This window comes from Verticillium nonalfalfae, assembly GCF_003724135.2.
Source record: "Verticillium nonalfalfae strain VnAa140/NRRL 66861 chromosome Unknown scaffold_99, whole genome shotgun sequence".
NCBI classification, from domain to species: Eukaryota; Fungi; Ascomycota; class Sordariomycetes; order Glomerellales; family Plectosphaerellaceae; genus Verticillium; species Verticillium nonalfalfae.
The window spans coordinates 75,067-100,506 of record NW_021167324.1 but is presented as its reverse complement, the minus strand read 5'-3'; the positions used below and the strand labels follow the sequence as shown (position 1 = coordinate 100,506).

At 55.7% G+C, this 25,440-nt stretch overlaps 6 protein-coding genes across 6 annotated transcripts; 2 read left to right on the top strand and 4 right to left on the bottom strand.

Moving 5' to 3' along the window:
• Positions 1–696: 696 nt before the first annotated feature.
• D7B24_009623 (uncharacterized protein) lies at positions 697–3,711 on the bottom strand (the record flags this gene model as incomplete). Its single annotated transcript, XM_028643693.1, has 1 exon — positions 697–3,711. One exon carries the CDS (start codon positions 3,709–3,711, stop codon positions 697–699), a length of 3,015 nt encoding a protein of 1,004 aa, XP_028492766.1.
• Positions 3,712–4,201: 490 nt separating this feature from the next.
• Positions 4,202–5,577, top strand: SCJ1 (DnaJ- protein scj1; the record flags this gene model as incomplete). Its single annotated transcript, XM_028643692.1, has 2 exons — positions 4,202–4,371; positions 4,494–5,577. The coding sequence occupies 2 exons, from the start codon at positions 4,202–4,204 to the stop codon at positions 5,575–5,577; spliced, it is 1,254 nt and encodes a 417-aa protein (XP_028492765.1).
• Positions 5,578–5,846: 269 nt separating this feature from the next.
• On the bottom strand, positions 5,847–15,942 carry D7B24_009621 (uncharacterized protein; the record flags this gene model as incomplete). The annotated part of the gene is made up of 6 exons (XM_028643691.1): positions 5,847–6,851; positions 6,914–7,147; positions 7,200–9,157; positions 9,290–9,904; positions 9,968–15,754; positions 15,810–15,942. 6 exons carry the CDS (start codon positions 15,940–15,942, stop codon positions 5,847–5,849), a joined length of 9,732 nt encoding a protein of 3,243 aa, XP_028492764.1.
• Positions 15,943–18,923: 2,981 nt separating this feature from the next.
• On the bottom strand, positions 18,924–19,787 carry CHMP4C (Charged multivesicular body protein 4C; the record flags this gene model as incomplete). The annotated part of the gene is made up of 4 exons (XM_028643690.1): positions 18,924–19,000; positions 19,062–19,264; positions 19,326–19,530; positions 19,601–19,787. 4 exons carry the CDS (start codon positions 19,785–19,787, stop codon positions 18,924–18,926), a joined length of 672 nt encoding a protein of 223 aa, XP_028492763.1.
• Positions 19,788–21,639: 1,852 nt separating this feature from the next.
• Positions 21,640–22,127, bottom strand: D7B24_009619 (uncharacterized protein; the record flags this gene model as incomplete). Its single annotated transcript, XM_028643689.1, has 3 exons — positions 21,640–21,846; positions 21,921–21,968; positions 22,020–22,127. 3 exons carry the CDS (start codon positions 22,125–22,127, stop codon positions 21,640–21,642), a joined length of 363 nt encoding a protein of 120 aa, XP_028492762.1.
• A 2,524-nt stretch (positions 22,128–24,651) lies between these two features.
• D7B24_009618 (uncharacterized protein) lies at positions 24,652–25,020 on the top strand (the record flags this gene model as incomplete). Its single annotated transcript, XM_028643688.1, has 1 exon — positions 24,652–25,020. The coding sequence occupies one exon, from the start codon at positions 24,652–24,654 to the stop codon at positions 25,018–25,020; it is 369 nt and encodes a 122-aa protein (XP_028492761.1).
• Between the last annotated feature and the right edge of the window lie 420 nt (positions 25,021–25,440).

The window sequence follows — 25,440 nt, the reverse complement described above, 5'->3', positions numbered from 1 at the left end:
CCCGACTAGCTGGTGTCCATGTATATGGGCTTTGAAGATGAATAGAGAGACTTCCCCTCACACACAAAGGGTCAGCAAGCACCTCTTATAGCCACCTCGCCTATCTTGCAACAGCGGACACGAACTCAGGAACGATGGAACAAATCGGCAGCCCAGGAGATAAGGCAAACGGCTTTTCCCACCAGCACCAGACGCTCCAGGAGGCAGCACCACATTGAGCCAAACATTGCTTGGTCCTACAGATTCCCTGTCGCACTTTTGCCCTGCGGTTTGCCGCCGAGGAAGACTCAACGACGTGGGCAACCCATCAGTCGCGACGATACCCATCATAACCGACTGCCGAAGGCCTGTATGGCGGTGCACCATTGCGTGGCGAGCTATCAGTTGACCCATATGATGGTGTTTGCACGGCCACTGCCACCTGTCTTGTGTCCCTGACAGTGCTACCGAAGAATATTCGGCAAGTGATCTAGACGTCACACCGCTGTGCCCCTCCCATCTGACGAGCATCGCCCTGAGAGGAGACGAAAATAGCAGAGTTATTTTGTGAGCATCTTTCATTTCACGAGGACACGAACTCACATGTCGGACATCGGCAAACATGGGTGCAGAAGGGACGACGTATAACGCGGATGCCCGCGTGGTCAGTATCCACATACCATATGGCTTATCTAGTTACCTCATTGAGCTACATCATCAGTCCCGTGATTTTGGCATTTTCTTGTCCTCGAGTCCTTCCATGTCCTTCTTCTTGTAAAAGTGGGGGGCAAGCTCAGCAAGCCACTTGGGCTCAATGGGCATACAGCTGCGCATGTACTCTTTGGTGGTCTGCACCAGCTCAAAGTAGACGAGCATCTTCGTTGGGGGATCCACACCCATGAGGACCGAGCTGGGGTGGACGTACACGGTGGCGTTCTTCTTGACGGTGCGGTAGCTGTCGCCGCTGCGTTGTAGACGTCCAGCATTGGGGAAGAACCCGGCCGTGATGGCTCGCCTGATGGGTGTGAGGTTGGAAGCTCCGCAGGACGAAGGGGACACTTCAACGCGCTCGCAGAGCTTGGCGAGCTGGTCTCTCACATCGCGAGCGCGCGTCAAAGAACGCTGCTGCAAGAAGTTCTCGCGAGACCAAATGGGCGAGAAGTCACTATCAACCCACTGGTTCCATATGTTGAGCAGCGTCAGGTGATCACCGCCCTCTTTGACAGTAAACCGAGCGCGGGCACTGTCGGCATGGATCTTCTTGTCCTTGGGCCTGAAGAACAAGGCCGAGGCCTCTGACAGCATCGACACGACGGACAAGACCTCCTCGACGCAGCCTTCCTTGTCGGCAGCCAAGACAGCCTTGGCCAGCATTGGATCTGTAGGAAACTCGGCCATCTGGCGCCCCATCTTTGTCAGCTCACCCTTGTGGTTGAGCGCTTGCAGGGCAAACAGCTGGTTCAAGGCACCGATGAGTGCTTCCGTAGGAGGGGGGTCCATGAACTCAAAGTCAAGCAGTTCGTTGATGCCCAACGACTTCAACTGTAGGACAACGCCGTTGAGGTTCGTGCGCTGAATCTCGGGCATGGGTGACTCGTCCATCTCGTTCATATAGGCAAACTTGGTGTACAGCCTGAAGCACTTTCCTGGGCCGACACGACCGGCACGACCGCTCCTCTGGTTTGCTGAGGCTCGAGAGCATGGCGCCACCACGAGATTGGACATGCCAGTAGCTGGGTTGTACACGTTCTCCTTGACAAAGCCCGGGTCGATGACGTAGACAATACCGTCGATTGTCAAACTCGTCTCTGCAATATTCGTGGCCAGTACGACCTTTCGAGCCCCCTCAGGAGTGGGCTCAAAGATTTTCGCCTGGAGGTCCGAAGGCAAATTAGCGTAGATTGGGCAGATGATGAGCTCCTTCACACGGTTCCCCAGTTTCTTTGCTGTGTCGGCAATCTGCTGCTCAGCCGAGTCAATCTCGTCTTGACCAGTCAGGAACACGAGGATATCGCCCTTGCCTTGTGTCGTGTGAATCTGGAAGACGGTAGTGATGGCAGCGGCAAGGTAGTTCGCCTCCGGGGCGGGCGTGTAGTAAATGTCGACGGGATAGCGACGGCCAGGAATGTTGTAAATGGGTGCATCGTCGAAATAAGCAGCAAACTTTTCCGCATTCATTGTGGCCGAGGAGATGAGCAACTTGAGGTCGGGTCGTTCTCGGGCCAGATCTTTCAGCAGGGCAAGCAAAATGTCCGTGTGCACGGTTCTCTCGTGCGCCTCGTCGATCATGATGGCAGAGTAGCCAGCGAGATCAGGTTCCGTCATGAATTCTCGCAGCAACATGCCATCCGTCATGTACTTCAGGATTGTCTTGTCGCTTGTGTTGTCTTCGAAACGAATATTGTAGCCGACCTCCTGACCAACCTTGACACCAACCTCATCGGCGACACGCGCCGCGACACTCATGGCGGCGACACGACGAGGTTGCGTGCAGCCAACCTTGGCGCCATTCTTCGTGTAGCCTGCCTCGTGAAGGTATTGCGGGAGCTGCGTGGTTTTGCCTGATCCCGTTTCGCCAACAATGACCAGAATTTGGTATTTCTCCATGGCCGCGAGGAAGTCATCTCGATACTGGTAGATGGGCAGGCTCTTTCTCGTCTCCTGGATCGAGAGCTGCTTCTTCTCGGCAGCCTCAATCTGGGCGGCAAGAAACGCCTCCTCCTTCGTCATGGTCTTGCCCTCGCCCGGCAGCCTAGAGTCCAGGTTCCACTGAATGTACTGGTCGTGGTCGAGGACATAGTCGTAGTCGTCGTTCTCACGCTCGCCTCTGTTGATCTGGGCTTTGGCCTTCGCAGTCTGCTCCCTTTCCCACTCGTCATGTTCAGTGACGAACTTCTCCTGGCCGTACTCGTCCTTCTCGACATATCTCTTGTATAGCGCGTCCTCCTTCCTCCTGCTGTCGATTTTGCCCTTTTCGGTGATGTAGTCCTCAGGCATGTAGTATCCGTCTTTGTGGTCGTCGATCTTGAGACGCTCCTCGGCAAGGCGCAAGATTTCTCGGTTTTTCGCAAAGTCAGCCCGCTCCCGCTCCGACAGCCTGACGCCGCTCCTCAGCTCCTCACTCTCCTCGGCGACCTGTTTGCGAAGCAGCGCCAGCTTCTCGGCCTCGCGCTTCTGTAGGTACTGCTGTCGGCTGCGGAGACGTAGGTCGGGCATCGCGGCGAGGCGCTCGGCAGCGCTTTCTGGGCCTCGTTTGCTGTCGCGCGGCTTTGACTTGCCGTCGTCCTTCTCTCTCAGTCGCTTGGCGAACGCCTCTCGTTCCTCGATATCGCGTTGGCGCTCGAGCTCCTCCCTAGCACCGTCGGACAAGTCTGCGTCCCTGTCGCCATCACGGCCGCCCTCGTCATGACTGAGCTTGACGCGTTTCGACGCCGACTCTTTGAATTCAGGCTCTTCTTCCACGTCGTCGATGTCCGAAGGCGGTTCCTCGTCGGCCCACCTGTCGTCCGCATCGGTATCGCGCTTTCGGTACTGCTGCTTGGCGGGGCGATGGGGCGACCGTGATCTGGACCGGCTGCGTCGTCTCGAAGACCGTTCGCCGCGGTCTCTGTCATTACGATCATTGTCGCGGTGGCGATGCTTGGATCGCTTTTCCTTCTTCTCCTTCGTGACTTTGGCCGGGCCAAGCTCGTCGTCTCCCATTGGGAGGAATGCGTACTTTTTGCTCGACATGACTGGCAACGGGCTGCGACTTCATGTGCCAGCAAGAGAATTGTAACAAACCGGACACAGCCAACCCTGACGAGCGCCCTGGAGCTGAAGTATGAGGATGATGAGACCCTGCCTGCTTCACACTTTCACGCTTCGCCAGGTACCCAGGCCCAGGTACCCAGGTACCTACTTGTTGGCGCACCTCGCCTTCGAGTGGGTGGAGTGGAGCCGAGCAGCTGATAAGAGCGTCCAAAAAGATTATCTTATCGCTCTTATCGCAACCTTCCAAAGCCTCCGTCTTAACACGTTGGAACTTCTTGGGCGCGATGCTAGCCAGTGTCGAAGCGATCCCCTCCCATCTGTCTGCCGCCGGTCTTCTACATACTTGCTTCCCTGACGTGGTTCCGTTGCCTTCAGTCACTCTTTTAGTTTCGGCGTTTCCACTTACTCTCTAGAGATTTGATTGCACCTCACGTCCTCCCCCAATTCCTTAGCGGACAAGACCGCGACCATGGTGTTCCGTGGAGCAGCCTTGCTGCTGCTGCTGCTGTCTCTTATCACCATTGCCCTTTGCGCCGAGGACTACTACAACCTCCTCGGCATCGACAAGCAGGCATCGGATCGTGAGATCAAGTCTGCATACCGCAAGCTCAGCAAGAAGTACCACCCGGACAAGAACCCGTACGCAGTTCCCTCCTCATCCCCTCTTACCCCTTGCCCTGCCCCTCCACCGTACCGGCAGCCCGCCCATCTCACCACACGTGCCACGTCTCTGACCAAGTCTGGGCTCTCCCCCTCTGCAGTGGCGATGAGACGGCAAAAGAGAAATTCGTCGAAGTATCCGAGGCGTACGAGGCCTTGATCGACCCCGAGCAGCGCCGCATCTACGACCGCTACGGCCTCGACGGTCTCAAGCAGCACCAGCAGCAGGGCGGCGGTGGCCAGCACCACGACCCCTTTGACGTCTTCTCGCGCTTCTTCGGCGGCGGCGGCCACTATGGGCACCAGCCCGGCGTGCGCACGGGGCCCGACGTCAACGTCAAGGTCGGCATCGCCCTGCGCGACTTCTACAACGGCCGCACCACCGAGTTCCAGTGGGACAAGCAGCACATCTGCGAGGACTGCGAGGGCACCGGCTCGGCCGACGGCACCGTCGACACGTGCCAGCACTGCCAGGGCCGCGGCATCCGCATCGTCAAGCACCAGCTCGCCCCCGGCATGTACCAGCAGGTCCAGATGCAGTGCGACGCCTGCGGCGGCCGCGGCAAGTCCATCCGCCACAAGTGCCCGACCTGCAACGGCGCCCGCGTCGAGCGCAAGCCCACGACCGTCCAGATCAAGATCGACCCCGGCGCCGCCCGCGACTCGCAGATTGTCTACGAGAACGAGGCCGACGCGAGCCCCGACTTTGTCGCCGGCAACCTCGTCGTCACCCTCGCCGAGAAGGAGCCCGAGCTCGAAGGCACCGACAACCCTGACCGCGTGGACGGTGTCTTCTTCCGCCGCAAGGGCGACGACCTCTACTGGCGTGAGGTGCTGTCGCTGCGCGAGGCCTGGATGGGTGACTGGACCCGCAACCTCACACATATGGATGGCCACATTGTCCGCCTCGGCAGGGCGAGGGGCGAGGTTGTCCAGCCCAACTTTGTAGAGACGGTGAAGGACGAGGGCATGCCCAAGTGGCACGAAGACATTGACAGCGTGTACCACCAAAAGGAGTTCGGCAACCTCTATGTCGAGTACGTCATCGTGCTACCCGACCAGATGGAGAGCGGCATGGAGAAGGAGTTTTGGAGCGTCTGGCAAAAGTGGCGGGGCAAGATTGGCGTCGACCTGCACCAGGACAGTGGGCGTCCAGAGAAGCCTACCGTCCATGACGAGTTATGATGAGTAGAAGAAGAGCAGATGAGAGACGAAGATGAATATGAGATGCATAGATCAAGTTAGACGAAGATATCCGGGCCGAATGAGTAGGCAAACCAAGCACGAAGCAAGCAAGCAAGCAAACATTTCAACACCCGTCCCGTCCGCTTCGAGGTGCCCCAGCTATAGCGAAAACAGTCTACCCAATACGTGTGTCCTCTTCTCAGGGAGGAAAAGATATGTCCCAAGTCATTTCGTACAGTTGCGCTTCTCCGAATCGCTCGTCGTTGCAATCATGATGTGAACAGCCGCTTGAACGCGGCCCTGAACCCGTTCTTCTCCCTCTCCTTCTCCTTCTCGATATCACGGTCACGCGTCCTCTTCCGCTCCTCTTCCCTCGCCCTCCTCCGAGAGTCTTCACCCTTAGTGCTAGACCCTTCCTCAGAAGCAGCAGTTTCCTCCCTCGCCCTCCTCGCTGCTCGCCGCGCTTCTCGGGCCTCCTTGGCCTCCTTGGCCTCCTTGGCCTCGCGAGCCTCCTCGGCCACAGCGTCTCGAGCTCGCGCTAGTTTGGACAGGTCCTCCGTGCGAGACCTGTGCCCGTGCCCGTGCCGAGAGCGGGTAGTGCTCGACCGCTTAGGCACCTCACGAGAAGAAGGCGAAGCTTCCTCAAATGTCACCGTTGGGGCCTGCTCAGGCGTTGCCGGTTTCGCGTGGGATGACGGGCTTTGGAAGCCCAGCCCTACACCGCCTTCAGCATTCTTCATGTCGAAGAACTTCTTGTTCGAAACGGTTGCAGGCGCCGAGGCGGGCCCTTCATCCTTGGGGACTGAAGTGCTGTGGCGTCGCACTCGGCGATGGTGGGGGGCACGCTCCGCGGGCGACGAGGCGTCAATCTCGGGTTCCTTACCCTTGCTCTCCTTGACTGCTGAGCTGCGCGACCTTTCCTTCTCCTTCTCTCTGCGCCTCTCTTCACCTCTCTCCAACTCTCGCTCCTTCTCGCGTGCAGCCCGACGTTCCTCCTTCCTCCGCTCATGCGCCGCCTGCTCTTCCGGAGTCCGCTCGCGCCGCTCTTCTCGTCTGTGATCGGGCGCAGCCTGATTCTCTCGGGCATGTTCATGTGCCCGTCTGTCCTCCCTTCTCCTTTCGCGCGCTGCCTGTTCCTCCTCGGCACGTTCACGTGCTCGCCGCTCCTCCTTTCTCCTTTCGTGGGCGGCTTGTTCTTCGGGTGTGCGCTCGCTGCGATACCGTCGGCGGGCGGAGCCGGTAGCCTGAGGGCTTTCTGCGGAGAAGCCGCTATCCTGACGTTTAGGGGTTCGCGGTGGCGTCTGGGGATCGGCGTCCGCAGTCGATCGACTCGAACGCTCTCGGTCACGCTGACGGTCACGCTCGCGTTCGGCATCAGTGCGATGCCGGCGGTGGGATGAACTCGAGTGGTGTGAGTGGCGGCGGCTACTGCCATCCTTACTCGAGTCTTCAGGCCGGCTGCGGCTGGAGTGGTGGCTGGATTGATGGGAAGAGTTGTGAGAGACTCGGTGCCTGCGACGTCTTTCACGATCATGAGAAGAGTCTGCTTCTTTGTTGTCATCTGCAACGTCTGCAAATAGGTCAGCAACAGACTTTTGAAGTTCTTCTTCCTTCCCAAGGACAGAAGCGGATGCTTCGATGCGCGTGAGACTGTCTTCATCCGAAATCGGGCCATTCAGCATCTGATGCTCGATGCTTTGCAGATTGTGCATCGGGTTCGGCTTAGAGCTTCCCAGTGTAGGACTCGATGGCGGGCTGAGAACTTCCGCCGTCGCATACAGAACTACGGCGGCAGCCACCATTTCTTCGGCGCGAGCAATAGACTGTTTACGTTCCCGTCTCCTGATTCTTTCCCACTGCCTGCCCGATGGTGACAGAGGAGGCGTAGGTTCGGCTGCGTCCGGCAAGACAATGGCAGGCGTTGCCGCTCGTGAGAGTGCGTCCAGCCGGGGTGTAAGAGAGCGTAGTTGAGACTTCAAGAAGGACTCATCCGTCTGAGTGCCTTCGTCGAAAAGAACGAGATTGTCAGGTTTGCCTGGCGACTGTGACGCGTGGCAGTTTCCAGGCTCGGAGGGTAACTTCAAGGCTGAAGCCGTTACGTCAACAACCTCGTCGGCGTTCTGCCTCTCAAAGCTCTCGCCTGACACTGACATTGGTTGGTCAAATAGAGATTGGGTCAACTTTTCGGAGGATGCGCGATGTGCGATAGAGGGCGTCTCCAACGTCTGCTCACGGGATGATTGATCGTTGCAGAACACGGGAGCAGATGCGACTGGACTCGCGGCTCCCTCTGTGACTGCAGCAGCAGTTGCCATATTTTGGAATACGCTGTTGATCTCGATGTCGCCAGCCATTTGTTTTGACTCTTCAAGAGGCAACTCCAGGCTCCCAGAGTGGTCAGGGAGGGCCTCAACCTCGGGATACGTGTGCCTTTCTGACTTCCCCATCTTTTTGATCTCTTCGGGGACATTGACATCTTCAAGTCTTGCTGCAGCATCGATGTCATCCTCGGTGTCGGTTGGCGACACTAGGAGGTGTTCTTTGGCGTTTCTTGGGCTTTGAGCGTCGTCGACGACGAACACGACCGGCTCATTGAATAGTCTGGCTTCCGAGATGGGAAGGTCTTCGTTTACAAGCGAAGAACTATTCTCCTCAGTAGCTTTTAGCGCAGACGAGACATCGATCATAGGCTCATCAGCCGAGGATGGAGCAATTGCCAATGTGTCTGCCAAATCAGACGCAGTCCACTGCGTCCCATCACCCGTATTGGCTAGAGTCTCTTCATCCACAAGCGATTGATGATGCTTTTCGACAGACTCAGTATCATCGTTGTGGGCGTGATCGTTCTCTTCCGCGAGAACTGCGAACTTCGGCGCTGGCTCCTCAGATGGGAAGGTTTCCGTGCCCGACACGCCATTACGCTGCACGCCTGATTCCCGGCCCATCGAAGAAGACGCATCCTGCTCAGTCTCGATGTCTTTCGCCACCGTGTCTTCAATGGCGAGAGTGTCCACACGGGTTACGGAGATGGGCGATGCTGACAGCTGGGCAGTCAATATCGCCACTTTTTCGGCCGCCGCCTCTGTTGAGACGTCAGAATCAGGCCCAGCACCCATAGAGGTTTGATCCTGAGAAAAGAGCTGGACCGAGGGCTGTTCTTTGACTGATGCGAGATTCAACTCTGCAAGAGGTTGATCTCCGTCCTGCAAGATATCAAGCTCTCCGTCATCAACCGTAGTCGTGACAATGTCGGGCTCTTCCCTTTCACTTGCATCCGTGCCGGCCTCCAGGCCGTCTGTTGCAAGATCTGTCGTAGTGTAGTCCACCTCAGAGGTAATGTCCAGCACGACTGGGGTTTGCGGTAGATCCACGGATTCGCCTGGCAAAGTCTCTGACGTCTCAGGCGCTGCAGCAATGACAGGAGTTGACTGTTCGTCGCCCAGGGTGTTGGTCTCGACATGGCCGACTCGACCGATGACAACATGGCTTTCTCCGACGGCTGTGTCAAGGGCAGGAATCATCGCCAACCCTTGACCCGCTACCAATTCGGGGACGCTTGGCCCAGACACGTCGCCCGCAGCTGGAGTTAAGAGATTGTGCGCAATCCCATCTCTCACGTCCTCGCCATTGATTCCCGAAGCTGGTCCTTCGAACAAGTCTCGCACGCTTCCATCTGGGGCATCATGATCAAGGAAATGGAGATGGGTCTCACCTGTTTTGGGTTGACTCTTTGTCTGTTCGCTGCCGATGATGGGACCAACAGAGTCCTTGCTCTCCTCCGCTTCAGCCTTGTTGTCTTCATCAACTTCGGGTGGTGGGGTCGGTGGTGCTGCATCGGTCGGATCCGCAGTCTCACCAAGCTGAGGCTCCTTGGACGATTCTTCTTGGGGCGTGGCCGCTTCCGGACTGGGAACCGCGCCTCCAGGAGGCTCGACATCCCCAGTGGAACCGGTCGGTTCTTCTGTCTCCTGGGGCGATACGACAGCAGAAATTCCAGGTTCCGTTACAGGGGCTGCGTCATCAGGAGCTGACGCTGGGTCAATGGGCTCGCCGTTGTCCGGTTCCTTAGGAGGGACCCCTGGCTTGGGCGCGTCCTCGGTGACCTCAGTAGCGGGCTTATCTTCTTGAATTGCGGCCTCAGTATCCTTGGGCGTCTCGGTGCTGTCTTCTTCAACCACCTCTGCCTTGGGCTGAGCTGAGCTGTCCACCTGAGGGGACGACTTTTCCTCAATTGCCTGGACATCTTCTGACTCATTAGGGGTTGCAGTCTGTGCCTCGGGTTCGGAAGCTGGCTTTTCATCCTCGACTGCTGCTTCTGGTGGCTCAACTGCAGAGGTAGCATCAACCATAACACCTACTTCAGGCTCCTGAGCTATGACATTTGACGTACTTTCTGCTCCGTTATTTTGCTGTGAAACTTCGGTTGGTGAGCCCTCTGGAACCGAGTCGATGGTAGGGGCATCCGCCGCCTTCGAGTCATCGGAGGACAAGACCTCTGGCTCGGAACTTGGGTGGATTATAGCAGGTTCAGACCCCTGTTCGACAACAGCCGGAGCTGCCTCTGCAGGCTCAGGCTCAGCTTGGTCATCACTGGGTTTCTCAGGCTCCGCGCCTCCGGAAGCTTCTGCTGGCAACGTAGCTTGACCTCCCGTGGCAGTAGGCTCAGTTGCCAGCTCTTTCGCGTCAAGACATGGAGCAGCAATCGGCGCCTCTGTTGGCGGTTTCTTTTCGGAAGCTTCTGCGAGCTCAGCTGTCGTGATTTCTGTCTTTGATGGTCCAGGCTCGGTCTTCTCGACACTTTCAGGGGCTCTTTCTTCGGAGAGTCCACTCGCATCCAGTTCCCCAATTGATGTTTTTGATTTCGGTTCGTCGGCTGCGTCTGGGGTTTCGGAAACGACCTCGGACATGACCGTTGGAGCCTCAGGCTCTCCACGTTCGACACCTTCAGCTTCAGGCTCTTCAGAGCTGGTGTCCGCTTCAAGGACCTGGGTAGTTGTTTCTGCCTCGAATTGTTTGCTCTGTTCGGGTTCATCCTCAATGGACAGAGGTACTTCAGGCTCCCCAGGGATATCAATTTGGGCATTCTCAGTGGAAGGCTGAGAAGAGTCAGCAGCCTCGGCAGGCTGACTGACTGCGACTGCCGCGCTTTCTTCGTTGGGGAGCTCGAGCTCACACTCGGACAGCTCAGAACCGTGTTCCTTGCTAGGGGTGGTTTCGTGCTCCTCGACAACATCAGGCATAGGCTCCCCCACAACCTTCGAGTTGGGTTCGAATTCTTTGTTTGCGTTCGCTTCGTCCTCAACTTCAGGCTTGGTCTCGGCGGAGGAATCCTCGAGCTCAGTTGCTTGTGAAGAACATGCCGGCTGCTCAGTGTAAGCCATATCAGGTATAGGTTCGAGACCAACCTCAAGAGGTTCGATTGAATCCTTTGCGTCCTGAACTGCGGTTGTTTCTTCTTTCGAAAGTTCGGAATCATCTGCCGGGTCAACCTCCGTCGTCTTGGCAGTAGCCTCTGCAGATGATGTTTCTGGGGGCACACTTTCTTCTACAAGAGCAGAACTTTCCGCATTTTCGGGATCAGCCGCCTTTTCCCCTTTTCCGAGCTCGGCTTTGGCGTCAGAGTCAGGATCTTCGTCCGGTCTATCAACTGGCCCGGGTTCGAGGACGGAGGCTGTAGGCTCAGGGTCTTCTTCAGTAGGCTCAGACGCAATTTCGGGAGCGGCACCTGCATGGCTGGCAGTCGACTCGGCCTCTGTGCTTGCGGCCTCCTCGACTATCGCCGGTGCATCCGAGCTCGGGCTTTCTTCCACGGGACCATCTCGATTGGTCGCAGAGAGAGGAGGACTTTCAGAGTCGCCTTCGGCAGTCGCAGTTGTATTGGCGGTGACTCCTGCGTCTACCGTAAAATCTGTTGCTGCAACCCCTGCAGCGGCAACTGATACTGACTGAGGCTCCGATGTAGTCTCCTCAGACTTGGAAGTCTCGTCGCCTCTGTCTGAAGTTCCTATTGCCCCGGCGACCGCCTCAACCGTTTCTGGCTCAAGATCGGCCTCCGTGCTCTCCGTGGATTCGGAGGTTAATGCTACCAGCGTAGTGTCTGCGTTCTGTGCAAGTATTGATTCCGTGCAGCTCAGCTGCTTGCCGTCACTGGCGATCCCGTACAACGCCAGGTCTTCGTCTGAAATGTCATTGTTCATGGCTGGGACCAGATCCCGCGCTTGAGACTCGATAGCCAAGGGGGTCGCGATTTCTTCAATCTTGTTTCCTTGTTCGGTCGACTGAAAGTCCTTCTCCACCTCATTATGGGAAGCGGCAGGTGTCTCAACAATTTCATTGTCCCCCACATCCTTTGACAATATGGTGTCGTCTGTTAGACTTGTTTTGTCGGCCAAGGGGGCCTCGACAACTATGGCTGCAGGATTCTCGGAGGTTTCCAACTCCAATTTCAACTCTTCAGGCGAAGAGACATCTGGAGCGACATCTGGCAATTCAATGGGTTGGGTTTCGTCCGCTGTGACAGACTCTTGATCGGCTGGGTTCTCCTGAATTTGTGTGTTCAGTCCGTCCAGCACGTTGGATTTTGTTGTGCTAGTACCCCGAACCTCTCCAGTATCCGTGTCAGTCTTAGCTGAAGAGGCGCCCAAATCGAGCTCTTCCTTGTCAGCTGGCACCGGTTCAGCTACCTCAAGCGGCACTTCAAGTGTCTTGTCCAAGACGCCTTCGTCAGGTTGTTGAGTCAGCTGGCCCGATAGGCCAGCTTCAGCAACATCCGACATGTTCGCATCTGGGGATTGTACAAGAGTATCCTCATCAGCAAGGTTATCGTCGGATAATGGCTCTGACGCTAGTGCTGTCGGTGACACCTGTGGCGGTTCTCCATCGCCTGCCTTTTGCTTGACTTCAACCGGTGTGCCGTCGGACGAAGTATCTGTATGAACCTCGATCAAAGAAGGTTTTTGACACGAGTTCGAAGGCGACGGAGCCGGCTCGTCAACATCGGCGCTTAAGCCTAGGTCAGGTGATGGCGCCTCGTTCTCGTCAGCTTCCGACTTTCCGCCATCAACTTTGTTGATAAAGATCATCGCATCGCCAGAAGAAGCAATAGCTGCCTCAGTCGACTGCTCGTCACCGGCAGCGGTCGCTGTCTCGTCAGATTTTGCTGGAGAACTGACGTCTGATGGCGTAGCCTCGCTGATCAAGACTGCGGCTTCCTCGCTTATAGCATGCTGTACGTCTTTGATTGGCTCATCTTCATTTGGTGCTGTCGCCGAATCATCATCACCTTCGAGCTCAGTAAGGGCTGGTTCGGCTGAGGAGGTGTCAGCAAGAGGTGGGGAACTTGCATCCGCCTCAGGAGCATCCGACTCGTCGCTGGCTTCGTCTTCTGGCGCGGAGGTTTGCTTTGAAGTAGTCTGAACTCCCTCAGCCGAGGCATCCGGTGCCACTGGTTTTCCTACGGGTTCTAGGATGTCTTCGCCATCAGATCCCTTTGCGGTGCTTTCAGTGGTAGGATTATCGTCAGGCACTGCAGAGGACTCGACAGTAGGTCCAGCAGGAATTCCGGCGGCAAGCTCCATGGCGGGCTCATGTGTAGGCTCAGATGTAGGCTCGATAGTATTTTCAGTGACGGCTTCGGGAGTATCCTCTGTAAAACATGCTGTAGAGGGCTCAACAGCTGGTTCAGCAGCAGCTTCTAGGGCTGTCTCTGGAGAAGTTCGCGGGACGGCGGACTTAGTAGCAGGTTCAGCGGCGGGCTCTGTTAGAGGCTCAACAGTAGGTACGGCAGTAGGTTCAATCGCATCTTTTGAAGACTCGGTAACCACTTCAGCGGCAGACTCAGTAGTAATATCAAAAGTGGGTTCAGATGCTAAATCGGTTGGAGACGTAACAGGGGGTTCGATGGCGATTTCTTGGGTAGAAGACTCGATTGCAGGAACATCAGTAGACTCTGCAACAGGTTCTGCACTGCTTTCGGCTTGAGGTTCTGCAGGCTTAATAACTGCCTCGGTAACACCCTCAAGTGCGGGCTCAACAGCAGATCCAACAGCTGGATCCGTGGCTGCCTCATTGGCAGACTCGACGGCAGGTTCAACGGGAGTTCCGATAGTTGACTCGGCGGTGGGCTCAGTAGGTGACTCAACTACTGGCTCGGTATTTGGTCCAGACGCTGGCTTAGCAGCTGGCTCGATGACGGACTCGTCATTTGGCTCAACAGCAAGATTGGTGGCGGGTTCCGCAGCAGGTTCAGGAGATGGTTCGACAGCGGGTTCGGCAGGTGGCTCGGTAGGCTCAGTAGCCGACTCGACTACTGGCTCAGCAGCTGGCTCAGAACTTGGTTCAATAGTCGGTTCAGAGGCTGGTTCAGTAGCAGGCTCAGCAGCTGGTACGACCGCAGACTCAGCAGCAGGCTCAGAAGCTGGCTCAGCAGTTGATTCGGGAGCTGAATCTACAGCTGTTTCAGCAGCTGGTACGGCTGCAGGCTCAGCGGCAGGTTCAGGGGCTGGCTTATCAGTTGGTACGGCTGCAGGCTCAGCGGCAGGTTCAGGGGCTGGCTCATCAGTTGGTACGGCTGCAGGCTCAGCGGCAGGTTCAGGGGCTGGCTCAACGGCTGGCTCAGCGGCTGGCTCAGCGACAGGCTCCGGAGCTGGCTCGACCGTAGGTTCTGTAGCAGATTCGGCGGGAGGTTCGGCGGCAGGTTCAGCAGCAGGTTCAGGAGATAGCTCAACGGCAGGCTCCGCAACAAATTCAGAAGCTGGCTCGACCACAGACGCAGTGGCAGGTTCGGCGGCAGGTTCGGCAGGAGGTCCAGCGGCAGGTTCAGGGGCTGGCTCGGCAGCAGATTCGGAAACTGGCTCGACCGCAGGCTCGGCAGCTTCGGCGGGAGGTTCGTCGGCAGGTTCAGGGGCAGGCCCAGGAGATAGCCCAACCGCAGGCTCAGCAGCAGATCCAGAAGCTGGCTCGACCGCGGACGCAGTGGCAAGTTCTGAAGCGGGCTCGGCAGCAGGCTCGACAGCAAGCTCGGTATTAGGTTCAGTGCCAGCCTCAGCTGCAGGCGCGGGGGTATCGTTGGACGCAACTTCCGCAACCAACTCTGAAGCGGCTGGCTCTTCCGATGGTTTCGGGCTGCTTTGATCATCTACTGGAGCGGCCAGGTCGTCGGTTTTCGCTTCTTCAACAACTGGCGCCTCTGGTGACGGCTCCTGTTCCTGTGCAAGGGCAGCCTCAGCTGGCGGTGCAGGCTCTTCGCTAACAGCGGCAGCCACATGGGCGGACGTTTCCGAGGCGCCTAAGGCGACCTTCTCATCAACAGCCGTCTCAGGGGCGGCGGTCGCCTCGTCGCTGGCTGTCTCTTCCACTGAAGGTTCCTTGTGAGCCTCTACCATGTCGTTCCCAGGGACTGATGGAGGATTTGATAGGGCTTCGTCCACAACTGGGGTATCGCCGACTGCTTCCTCCATAGCTGCCGGTGTAGCGGCAGGCTCATCATCAGCAGCCTTTGCACCGTCATCTCCAGCCGGTGAGGTCGAAGCAGAAGGCTCAGCCGCCTCTAAAGTTGCTTCAGCATCTGGTAGTGAGGAAGGCTCTGGGGCAGGGGCGGACAGAGACTTGTCGGCAGTGTCACCATCGTGCTCAGCATCGCCATTCTTCCCTTTGCTTTTCTTTTTATCCTTCTTCTTGTCTTTCTTTTCCTTCTTGTCCTTAGCCTTCTGGGCCTTGGTTTTAGGAGTGGATATCTCCTCTTCGACGGCTTGCTCGTCCGGCACTTCAGTTGCTGGAGGCGCGATGACGACTTTCTCCTCGACAGCGTCAGAATCTTTGTCCTTTCCCGCCTTCGATTTCTTCTTGTCCTTCTTCTTTTTGGACTTTGTCGTCGACACTGGTTCCTCTTCAGCATCAATGGTTGTTGGTTCTGGTGTCGTGGGCTCCTCCACAGGCAGTGCTGAAGCCGGTGTCTGCTGCGTCTTCTTGCTCTTTTTCTTTGACTTTGGCTGCGAACCCCACTCCTCGTCTGGATCTACGATGTCCTGGGAAGACGCTGGCGCGTCGTTCAGCGGAGATGGTAGAGGTGAAGGAGCACGCGCTTTCTTGCTCTTCTTCTTTGCCTTTTTACTGGAAGACGTTAGAGTTGGCGGCGGCTGCTGTGTTGCGCGTTGACCATGAGGCCCTTCGTCCTCATCTGTGCGACGTGTAAGAGATACTTCAGGATGACCGTTTCAACGCAGGAGACTCACAGTTCTGCTGGTTATCATTCTCTGATTCCGAAAACTCATAGTACCGTACGTTGGAGTAGTCCGCTGTATTGACCTCACCATATCCAGCACTTGTCCTATAGGGGCAGTACTGGACTTCGTCTTGGGGCTCCATTGCTCTTCTGCCTCACCCAAAAAAGCGCGAGAGGAGGTAGACGAGTCGCTCTGCTACCAAACGACTGCTCCAAGAAGCTTTTTTCACAGAGAGTCAGGGCCGATGGTCGGAGAGAGGCAAGGAAATAAGGAGGCTCGGCCTCGAAGTTTGGTATCGGGGATTTAGCTTCGCTTCACAAATAACGCTTATGACGAAACCAGGAAGACGCCGTATCCGATGAACCGCAAAGCAGAGCGAGAATGGCGTATCGTTACAATGAGACCAGCGGTTGCGTGGTAGTCGAGTAATTGGGAGACAGAACCTGATGTGAGGTCATAGAAAGGCAGACAAGCGAGGTTTGGACTGCTGGTTCAAGGCGGGACATAAACGAAAAATACCCAGGCAGGGATCAGCTTCCATTGTCACAAGCATTATCACCATATGGGGCATGCAAGGCCTCTATCGAGGCCGAGTACCTGAGAGTAAGGTACGCGAGGTCCTCCCATGCCCCGAAGTACACGCTACCTCACAGTGGCAGAGACAGACGACCCCACGTCTCCACGAGGGGATCCGCCTGCGACCCAGTCATGCAAGGACAGGAACCACTGTCGTGCTCGAGGCTCATTGGCGCCACGTCGCCCTCGGATTGGGGGTTTGGGGCAGCATATGCTAGACCGGGAGGGTCGAGAGGACAGGCGCGGGATGCCGACCTGCGTGTAAAGACTTAACGGCAGGCGCCATGTTTGGTGCGGATTGGGACCATCCCACTGCTGAGAAACGGGACGGACTGACTGGTATTGCGGCCCAACGACGCGAATTCCCGGCAGCAATAGGCCGTAAGGCAAGAGACAGTGGCGTCCAGCATTTGACTCTCAACAGACAATGGCCCGTGATTAACCAACACCAGCAGGCAGTTGCTGATGGGCCAGGATCGGGCCAGGGGCCAGTACTGTGGCTTGGGATGTCCTGGGTGACCAGAATACCACACAACACCAAGCGGACTTGTGGGGGGCTCATTATGGGCCGGCTATGTATGGGTAGGCGTTGTCCTCCGGGCCGGAATGTGCGTGTACCTCATATGCGTGTTTTCTGATCGCAGACAGGGAACAACGGGAGGATGAGCGGCTGGGCCGCAGGGGGAGCAACAAGTGCATCCATGTTGTGGTGGTGGTGGTGGTCAGGCCAGAAAATGGAGCGCGAGTGACCGATCAGGAGTAGGGCCAGACCTTTGCATATTGAGATGGTGGGCAAGGGAAATGCCGCGGGTACATGCGGTCGAGGGTCGAGAGACTGGCTCAGAAGCAAGAAAACGACGGACGGACAAGATGCGATTCTGCAGGAGAAACAATCAGTGGGGTCAAGTGACAAGGATTCGAGCCTCCAAGATGTCGTCGATGAGTGGTCCGTGGAACCGACGTGCAACGTGGCTCGCCTCCGAAAGCACGGCCTGTGATGAATTCGAGCTGGCGAAATGCTATTGGGCGAGTCAAGCCTGTCAAAAGCAGTCCGGCTGCGGGCCGTGATAGACGCGGTGGAGCGGGCTAAGAGGATCGGAACCAGCAGGTCGAAAGGGGCGAAGTGAGGCTTCAAAGTTCGTCTCGTCCCCCCTGTCATCGCCCACCAACGGATTTTCAGGTTGGTGAATACGGTCTTGCTCGATTCTGATGAAAGTCTTCGCAGCACTCTGGCTGCTTGTAGAGGCTGCCATGTCACACCTAGGGGGTTGGGCGAAAGTTGCGAGCTGGCAGCCCTGGTGTGACCTGATATGATGAATCTGGTCGAATCACGTCGGGCCTCGCTGCGCGCTGCAATGCAAGGCACCTCTGTTGACCTGTTATGCTCGTTGTACCTTATGCTGCACGAGCCCGACTTGGGCTGGGGAGGCATGCCGCCGGCCAGCTACCTTGGTTTCGGAGCCATGGTGTCCAGTCTCTTCGCCCCCTCTCTTGATCCATCATTGGGCCGAAAATGCTGGGAGAGGAGGGATCAGGCTGCTGGATGGGTGGTTGGATGGTTGGGTGGTGATGTGTTCCGGGTGGGGGTTGGTGAAGTGGCAGAGGACATGACCAGCCTCGCCTTTGCCCTTACTCGCCTTGTTTTGTGTCAGGTGCCTAAGGTACCCGTACATCACTGACTACCGACTACCGCCCGCCTTAGGTACCTGCCTACCTCCCTATCTACCTAACCGCCAGTTCAGGTCGCTGCCATGCCTGAGGTGCTTTAATTACCCAGATACCTAGGAGGTAGGTGGGTGGAGGGTGTCTGAGTAAGGTACCTAGCTACCGAAGGCAGGTAAGATGCCACGAGGACAGTGCGTTCACCCCTTGGCACAGCATTCAAGTAGACGTGGTGGGCGAACTGATAGCGATAGGAGTTCGGTGGAGTCCGAGGCTCACCTTCGGTCTGACATCACACCGCTGGCGCATAATGAACACGGCCGGCCTCATTTCTTTCAATTGTGGTTGACCCATCTCTGCTGAAGAACTAAGACAATAAGATCCATGCTACAGCCGTGCTCAACATCCCTACTCTTATAGCCTCCAGGAGGGACCCTGTAGAGCAGCGGTGAAGGCACACCGGGCCACAGGTCGAGCCGAGAACGAGAATGCGGCACTCAAAGCACTGGGACGTGGTATCCTGAACGGCCGGACGATTTGCACATCATCAGGTGTCGGCATTGATCGTTTCGAATGGTATTAGTCGTGTGCTAGCATTTCCCATTCCAGTAGGACCGTCTGAGAAAAAAGCAGTGACGCGAAGGGGGACTATGAACTGCTTCCTCCATCATCTTCCGCCGTGCCTCCGTTGCGTTGCAAACCAACATGTTCCTGAGCTCAACTGAAAATTCCAAAACGCCGACGCCCAGACTCAAGAGCAATATGCTACCACAGACACAAGCGGATCGACGTTGCCAAGCTTGCACCGCGTGCTCATCCGCAAAGCCGTATCGAAATCAGTAGTACGTGACGCGCCTGGTACGCCGTGCTGCTCGCCCCCACCCTTCACATGGCCATCTCGGCCTGTAGTTTTCGAAGCTCGGCTTCTTCCTCCGACTCCTGCGGTACAGCCTTGCCCTTGACTATGCGGTTTTGTCAGCTGTTTGCCCAGAACATACTTTAAACACTCCGGGGTAGGCTCACGTTCTCCGTTTGCTGCCGACGGCAGGTCTTTGATCTTGTCCGAAACGGGCACAGAACCAGTGTTGAGCATCGCTTCGTCCAATTGCGCTTCCTGCAGCGCTTCAAGTTCCGCTTCGAGGTCCTCGTCCTCGAGCTGACCTGCCGGTGCGGCCATGGCCTGAGAAATCTCGTCATTCATAGCACTCTGCTCGCGAATGCTCTCCCTACAAGTAGGTCAGTTGCGCAGCCCTCCAGCAGTGTTCTCTCCACTGATCGGTCACATACATCATATCGTCGACCTTCTCCACCGAGATGCCTGCTCCGATCTGCTTCATAGCCTCGTTGATGGCCTTGGTCTGGCGGTACTGCTCCTGGTTGAGGTTGGCCATATCGAGGGCCGACTGCTGTGTTTCCATGGCCATCCTCGCCGCATATGTCTGATCGTACTCCTTCTGCTTGAGATTCTTGCGCTTCAATATCCGGAGGGCCTCTGTTTTGGAAGGGCATGGGGTCAGCGACTGGGCCTCAAGGACGCGACGCTGGGTTCCGTCATCTCTTACCATTCCTGTTCTTTCCTACGACGGCCTTTGCATCGGCTTCCAGTTGATCGATCTGCTGCTGAAGATGCGTCTCCTTCTTTTGCAGCATGTCAACATGGCTCTTCATCGCCAGTACCGTTTCCTTGACTTTGGCCTGTTTCTGCTTCTGGTTGGAGCCACCACCCCACCAGGACATCCAGCTGGCCATGATGGCAGGACTTAGTGCTTGTATAGAGCGAGGATGCAGTTGCGCAGGATACTGCGCGAGATGACCAAGGTTGTCCGGTTGTTGGCGGGGTTGGCTAGATGACCCACAGTGCTGGAATCGTGGGGCCAAGGGAAGCGTTCAGACCGTGACAGTGCTTATCCGACGGATGGTTGGGTGCAAATCCAAGTCGCGGGACTCGACTTTTGTTGTTCGATCCGATATTGATTCCGAGGCTCGTGGAATGACAGTTAGCTGCCTGAATGGAGGGCGGGCGGAAGATAAGTGCAGGTTGATCGGTTGAGGGCGGGTATGATGCAACCTGGAAGCCAAGCCGTCCGCATGACTGGTCTTTTTGCCGCAGCCTGTTGGAACCAGGTGGGGCATGTGAATACCGAAATTCTGCCGCCAACCGGATCAGCTGATAAGGTATCAATTGACATCATTGGTTCGATTGATTGCTGAATCAGCGTCCATGAGACCTTAACAGTTACCCGAAGCCATGAAGGTATCGCCAGGTGCCCAACATTGGTCACAATAACAGGCTTGAGGCGGCATGTGCACTCTTCCTAGAGACTGGTTCGTGCCGTCCAGCATGAAAACTAGATCACAAACACTTTCAACATGTCTAGAGGACCTCTTCCTTCCCGGATTTGTTTGCTCGCAGACTTGTCTGTGAAGTCTCCTGGCGATAAAGTCAGATTTTTAGGGTGGTGCGTTCATGGCATGGCTTCGGTCGCTGCTTTCTATCTCTCGAATCAATTCAGAGGCTCAGTATTCCCCTTCTGACCCAAACCAGTGTTACAGCATACACGGTTGCCACAGCGACTCTGGTCTTACGCCACAGCTTCCCTTCAGGCACCGACACTGCCGCGCACGTTGATGTCAACCTTGTTCTTGAGTCACTCACAGGCGAACAGGTGAGAATTGGCGAGTGGGTCAACATTATTGGTTACATCACATCAAAAGTCCTCGAGGAGGCATCTCAATATGACCATCAGCCTACCTCTACTTCAACTCGAAACGAGGTATCCGTTCAGGCACTTCTTCTATGGTCTGCCGGCCCAATGCAGGTTCAACGATATGAAGAGTTGCTTTCAAGCAGCAAAAGACATGCTGCCTGATTGCATCATTCAGCATCTTAATGATTCTCAACATTTCGAGGGGACTGGACTCCCGGTCTGTCTGGCGCTCAAAGTACGAAATACGTCACCAGCGTAGAATGGACTTCAAATAGTCCTTCGTATCACTACATCACCACGTGTTGCCCAATCAGTTCGAAAGCACAGAGATAGTATGACATTTGGGTGGTCAACTCTCAGCTTTCTCTCTCATGTCGGCGCATTTATGGAGGATTTTACCAAAAGAGTGTAATGAAGGACGACACCAGCACGTTGTCTCCACGATCAGACTCGTGAGAAGCACGTCATGATCGATGAGTCAGACTCTGGGATTCTGTGTGCTGTGAATGCATATGGCAATCACTCTACATAAGGTACTGAATGAGGATTCTCGGCTGAGGTCTCTCCTGAATTCCAACAGGCCCTGATCCACGTTACGAACTTGCTCGCGAGGATTCCTGCATCTTCATGACCCGCACCCATCGAAAATCACATCTGCTTGTTGCGCTGCGTGCTTGCCGATTACGAAACCGGTCTCTGGAACTCCACATGGAAATCATCACTCATTGATTAGTGCAGACCTCGCAGTGAGAGGACACCAACAATTACCCTTTCTCGCAAGCTTACGGCACCGTCAGCCACTTCATCAGCGCCAGTTGTTGCGCCCCTCTGGTATCCGTTATCGGTCATGCAGTTATGGTCACGATTTGAGTCTGCCAGGAGAATGACTTTCGTCATCGCCAACGCTCCTCGTGTCTCCGTTGTCCCTCGTAGGGCCTTCGATCATCCTGCCTTCTCCGCGAGGGCTCGGTGGAACCCCTGGATATGACAACTGGCTGGTGTAGAGGACGCTTGAGAGGTTTATCGGTGTCCTGTGACTTGGCGGCAGCTTGTCGTTCCCACATGTCCCTGGATTTCGTGCAGATATCGTCAATCTGCTCCTATTCAGGCAGACCGGCATGAGTCAAGGGCTCGGTGTCCCGCTGTAGTGGAACGGAGCAACATCAAGGCTCACATCTGTCAGGCACGGGCCTGGTGTGGTGATCAGGAAGCCATCTTCCCCCTGGTAAATCGTCAGAGGTGCTTTACCTGTGGACTCGACAGCCCGTCATACCTCATTAGTGTACGCTCGCACTGTTGCTTCTGGGCCCAGGAAGTATGGGAGTTGTTGGACAATAATGCTTTTGTGGATATCCAGCCGGGGAATCCAGTATCGATTCATTTCGAACGCTCAGACCAAAGGTAAAAACGAGGCGTCAACATAACAGGATATGGTCCACTGGAGAGACGTGTCAACTTAGGGCAGAAGCATTCCGTACGCTATCTCAACAACGTCAAACGACAGGACGAGCGAGTTGGTATTTATCGTAGCGTTGCCTTCGCCGAGAGCAACCCACGACTCACCCACTCGAAGACACAATCCTAGGCCGCCTGAGCTGCTGCTGCACACACGACGCATCTTTGCGCAACACCAAATATCATTGGAGGTGGGAAGCCTTGTTCCATTTGGTCCTGCGAGTCTCACCGCCCGCCTGGCCCTGTGGTGTTCATGGGTGCATGGACTTCTGGCCTGCATCGAAGAAAGCATATCCATACAGAGTTGACCAGATGTGGACCCTGCCCCGACGCCTACTCCTGTTGAGACTGCACGCTGCTGCAGTCAACGGTAAAGTGAGGCGAACGGCGTCACTCACCTTGCCAATCACGCCCTTCATAAGAATTCGCCTCATCATGGGCCGGTCTCTGGATTTCTTCTATCACGCGGCTTGCCGCCAAATCCTTCTTCTTGGGAATAATGGGCGTCGTTGATTGCGACACAGCGCCCGATTGAAGCAGCGTTCCGCCAGTGCTGCAGAGATGAGGACCTGTATCCTGCATCCTGCAGAATTGCGCCCAATTCAAGTCCATGGTCCGCGAACTCAGGGCGACGGTGGTACCCCACCTGCCTTTCGTGTGCAGAGGTCCATTATCTCACAATCGCAAGACGTTGTCAGTTGGCGATGCATCGATGGTGGGTTAGGTGATCGGATAGGGCGCATGATAACACTCCGACGTCTCCCTGTGCCTTCAGCTGACGGCTGAGCATGTATATATGACGACAAGCGAGTGGTACAAGGCTGCCAGTGAACCAGCCAAGCATCGACATCTATTTGTGGTGTGCACAAGAGGTCATCATTTCGTTTTGTCAAACGCCCTCCCGACGCGGAAGCCATGATGTGTCAAGGTACTTCCTCGGCGCTGTATTTTACACGTAACCTCCCAACCCCCTCTTGCCTCGAGTAAGACACTATGCGCGCACGCTTCGGCTGATTCGGGAGTTCGATGCTGTTGACAACGTCAGCGACGGATCATCACGACAGATCATCACCAGCCCCGAAGGGTTCTGCCTTGGGCGTGTCAGCCGAAAGGTCAAAGCATCAGAGGCGCCGACTAAGTTTAGATATGTAGTGGTGTCTCTTGGTCTTTACCTTACACACCATCACAGTATTTGGCTTGTATCACGATGTTCACATCACGTGCGGACTTGACGCCGTCATATCTGCTCATGAGAGGGCCATTGCACCACTTCCAGTTCCAAGTATGTGCTGTGACTTTAGGAACTTGCTGAGGAGTATGGCGCTTGCTCGGAGAGAGATTAGCCCAAGTGGCATCATGAGGCTTCTGGTAGATACATGCTCAACCATGTCCTCCCATCGGGCAAGAGGTCAATAACTGGCTCGCCACGCTCTGTTAAGCCCAGGAATTGGGATTAGCCGGCTGGGATTGCTCCAGAACCACGTATGCACGCCTCACTCCCCACTGTTATCTGCCTGGTGCTGTTCTAAGGAAGTCCGCACTGCCACGTGGTCAACGACTTGATAGCAATAGGTCTATCGATCTTGTAGTACACCTATGTAGGCGTTACATCAGGACCAGGATTCGAAGAGCTCAAAGAACCTCTTTACCTGCTTTCTTCGAGTCGTTCCTTGTTATCTGGTATGCAGCTTATCACAACAATCGCCAAGGCAAAGGTGTGCAGTAGTAATACTTTCTGCTCTCTGTCTTGAGAGAGCAACTCTGTATGTTTCTGATGTCAGTATTGGCTTACGAATTCACAAAGAGCGTTAAGACGATGATCCAACAGGTACGAACGTGATCCAGCCTTGACTGGACTCTCTGGCGTCACAATGAGCCGGACTTGTCATACGTGTTGGCTCACATTTTAGACATGCTAAGATGTTGGTCCTTCACGAATGCAATTTTTATGAACAACATTGTTTCCATAGGAGGCCGTACCACAGAATAAATAGCCGTTGCTCCAGTTGTGACGGCTGTTTCTCCAACCGACCAATCTGGGCCTGGGCACTCCTCGATTCGGACAGCCCGCCGTCTCCGACTCCCAAACAGGCAACAGGTGGGCATTGAATAGCGACACTGCCACCCACTGATTTTCGGCAGATTCCATTTAGTGTCTTGGAGTTTCTCTGGCCTCTGATTTGATGCCTACATCATTGTCACTATCTGGAACAGTGTCATTATCCTGGCCCATAGTCGCATTCTCGTTTGGGTGGGACTTCACCCATAGTGCTCGTCAATCCGGCGTCTTCTGCCTAAGATCGTGCGGGCACAGTTTGATGGCAGCTGTGATGGTCGGTATATCTATAATGACATGGTATCCTTGTTGCTCGCGAAGCTATCACAATGCCGCGGGGAAGTGCTTCCAGTCCACATCATCAACAGCAGCAACAACCAAAGCAAAGCTCGCCATGCGCGCCACAACGTATCTCGCTGTGGCTCTTGCTGCCGCCGCAGCAACCGCTCAGACAACCTCAAGGCCGATCGCCACTGTCTGGGTCACCGAATGGACAACACAGACATCTACTGTCACAAACGTCCAAACCGTTTGGCGAACTGTCACCGCATGGGTCTCCGCTCGCACGACATCAACAGCGCCCTCTACCCGATCCACAACGAGCCCACCTGTACTGCCTCCAACCACCACGCCGCCTCCTGCGCAGCCGACGCAGACCCTCTACGGCCAGTGTGGTGGAAACAACTACAGCGGGGCAACACGATGTGTCGCAGGCTCATCTTGCCGGGTGCTGAACGAGTGGTACCACCAGTGTCTTCCCTGATATGTCCGCGGCTGCAATCAATGGCTTGTCGTAATTAGATGCGACGTGATTACTAGGATGCCAATTCATCTGGGGGAATCGTCGGCGTCGACGGGGCGAGGATTGACATGCGTCGAAATGTCCTACTTGTCCTGGATTGTTTTTCTTTTTGAAGGGGTCGGTTGCGGTTTGGAGTCCCCATTGTACATAGCCTGTAACAGGCAGAGAGGCAGGGACATTTCAACGTTATGGTACATTTGATGTTTGCTTCCACAACGATTGCCGAGGTCAGTTCTCGAGTATAGCGTTTTCGGTTGACCAAAGCTGTGGATCCACGTTGGAAACAGGATGATTTTTTGCCAAGAAACAAAGCAAATGTAGACGAAAGCTCGCGGTCTGCATCCGAGGAGGGCGATCTCGATCCTTACGCTTCCTCTGGAA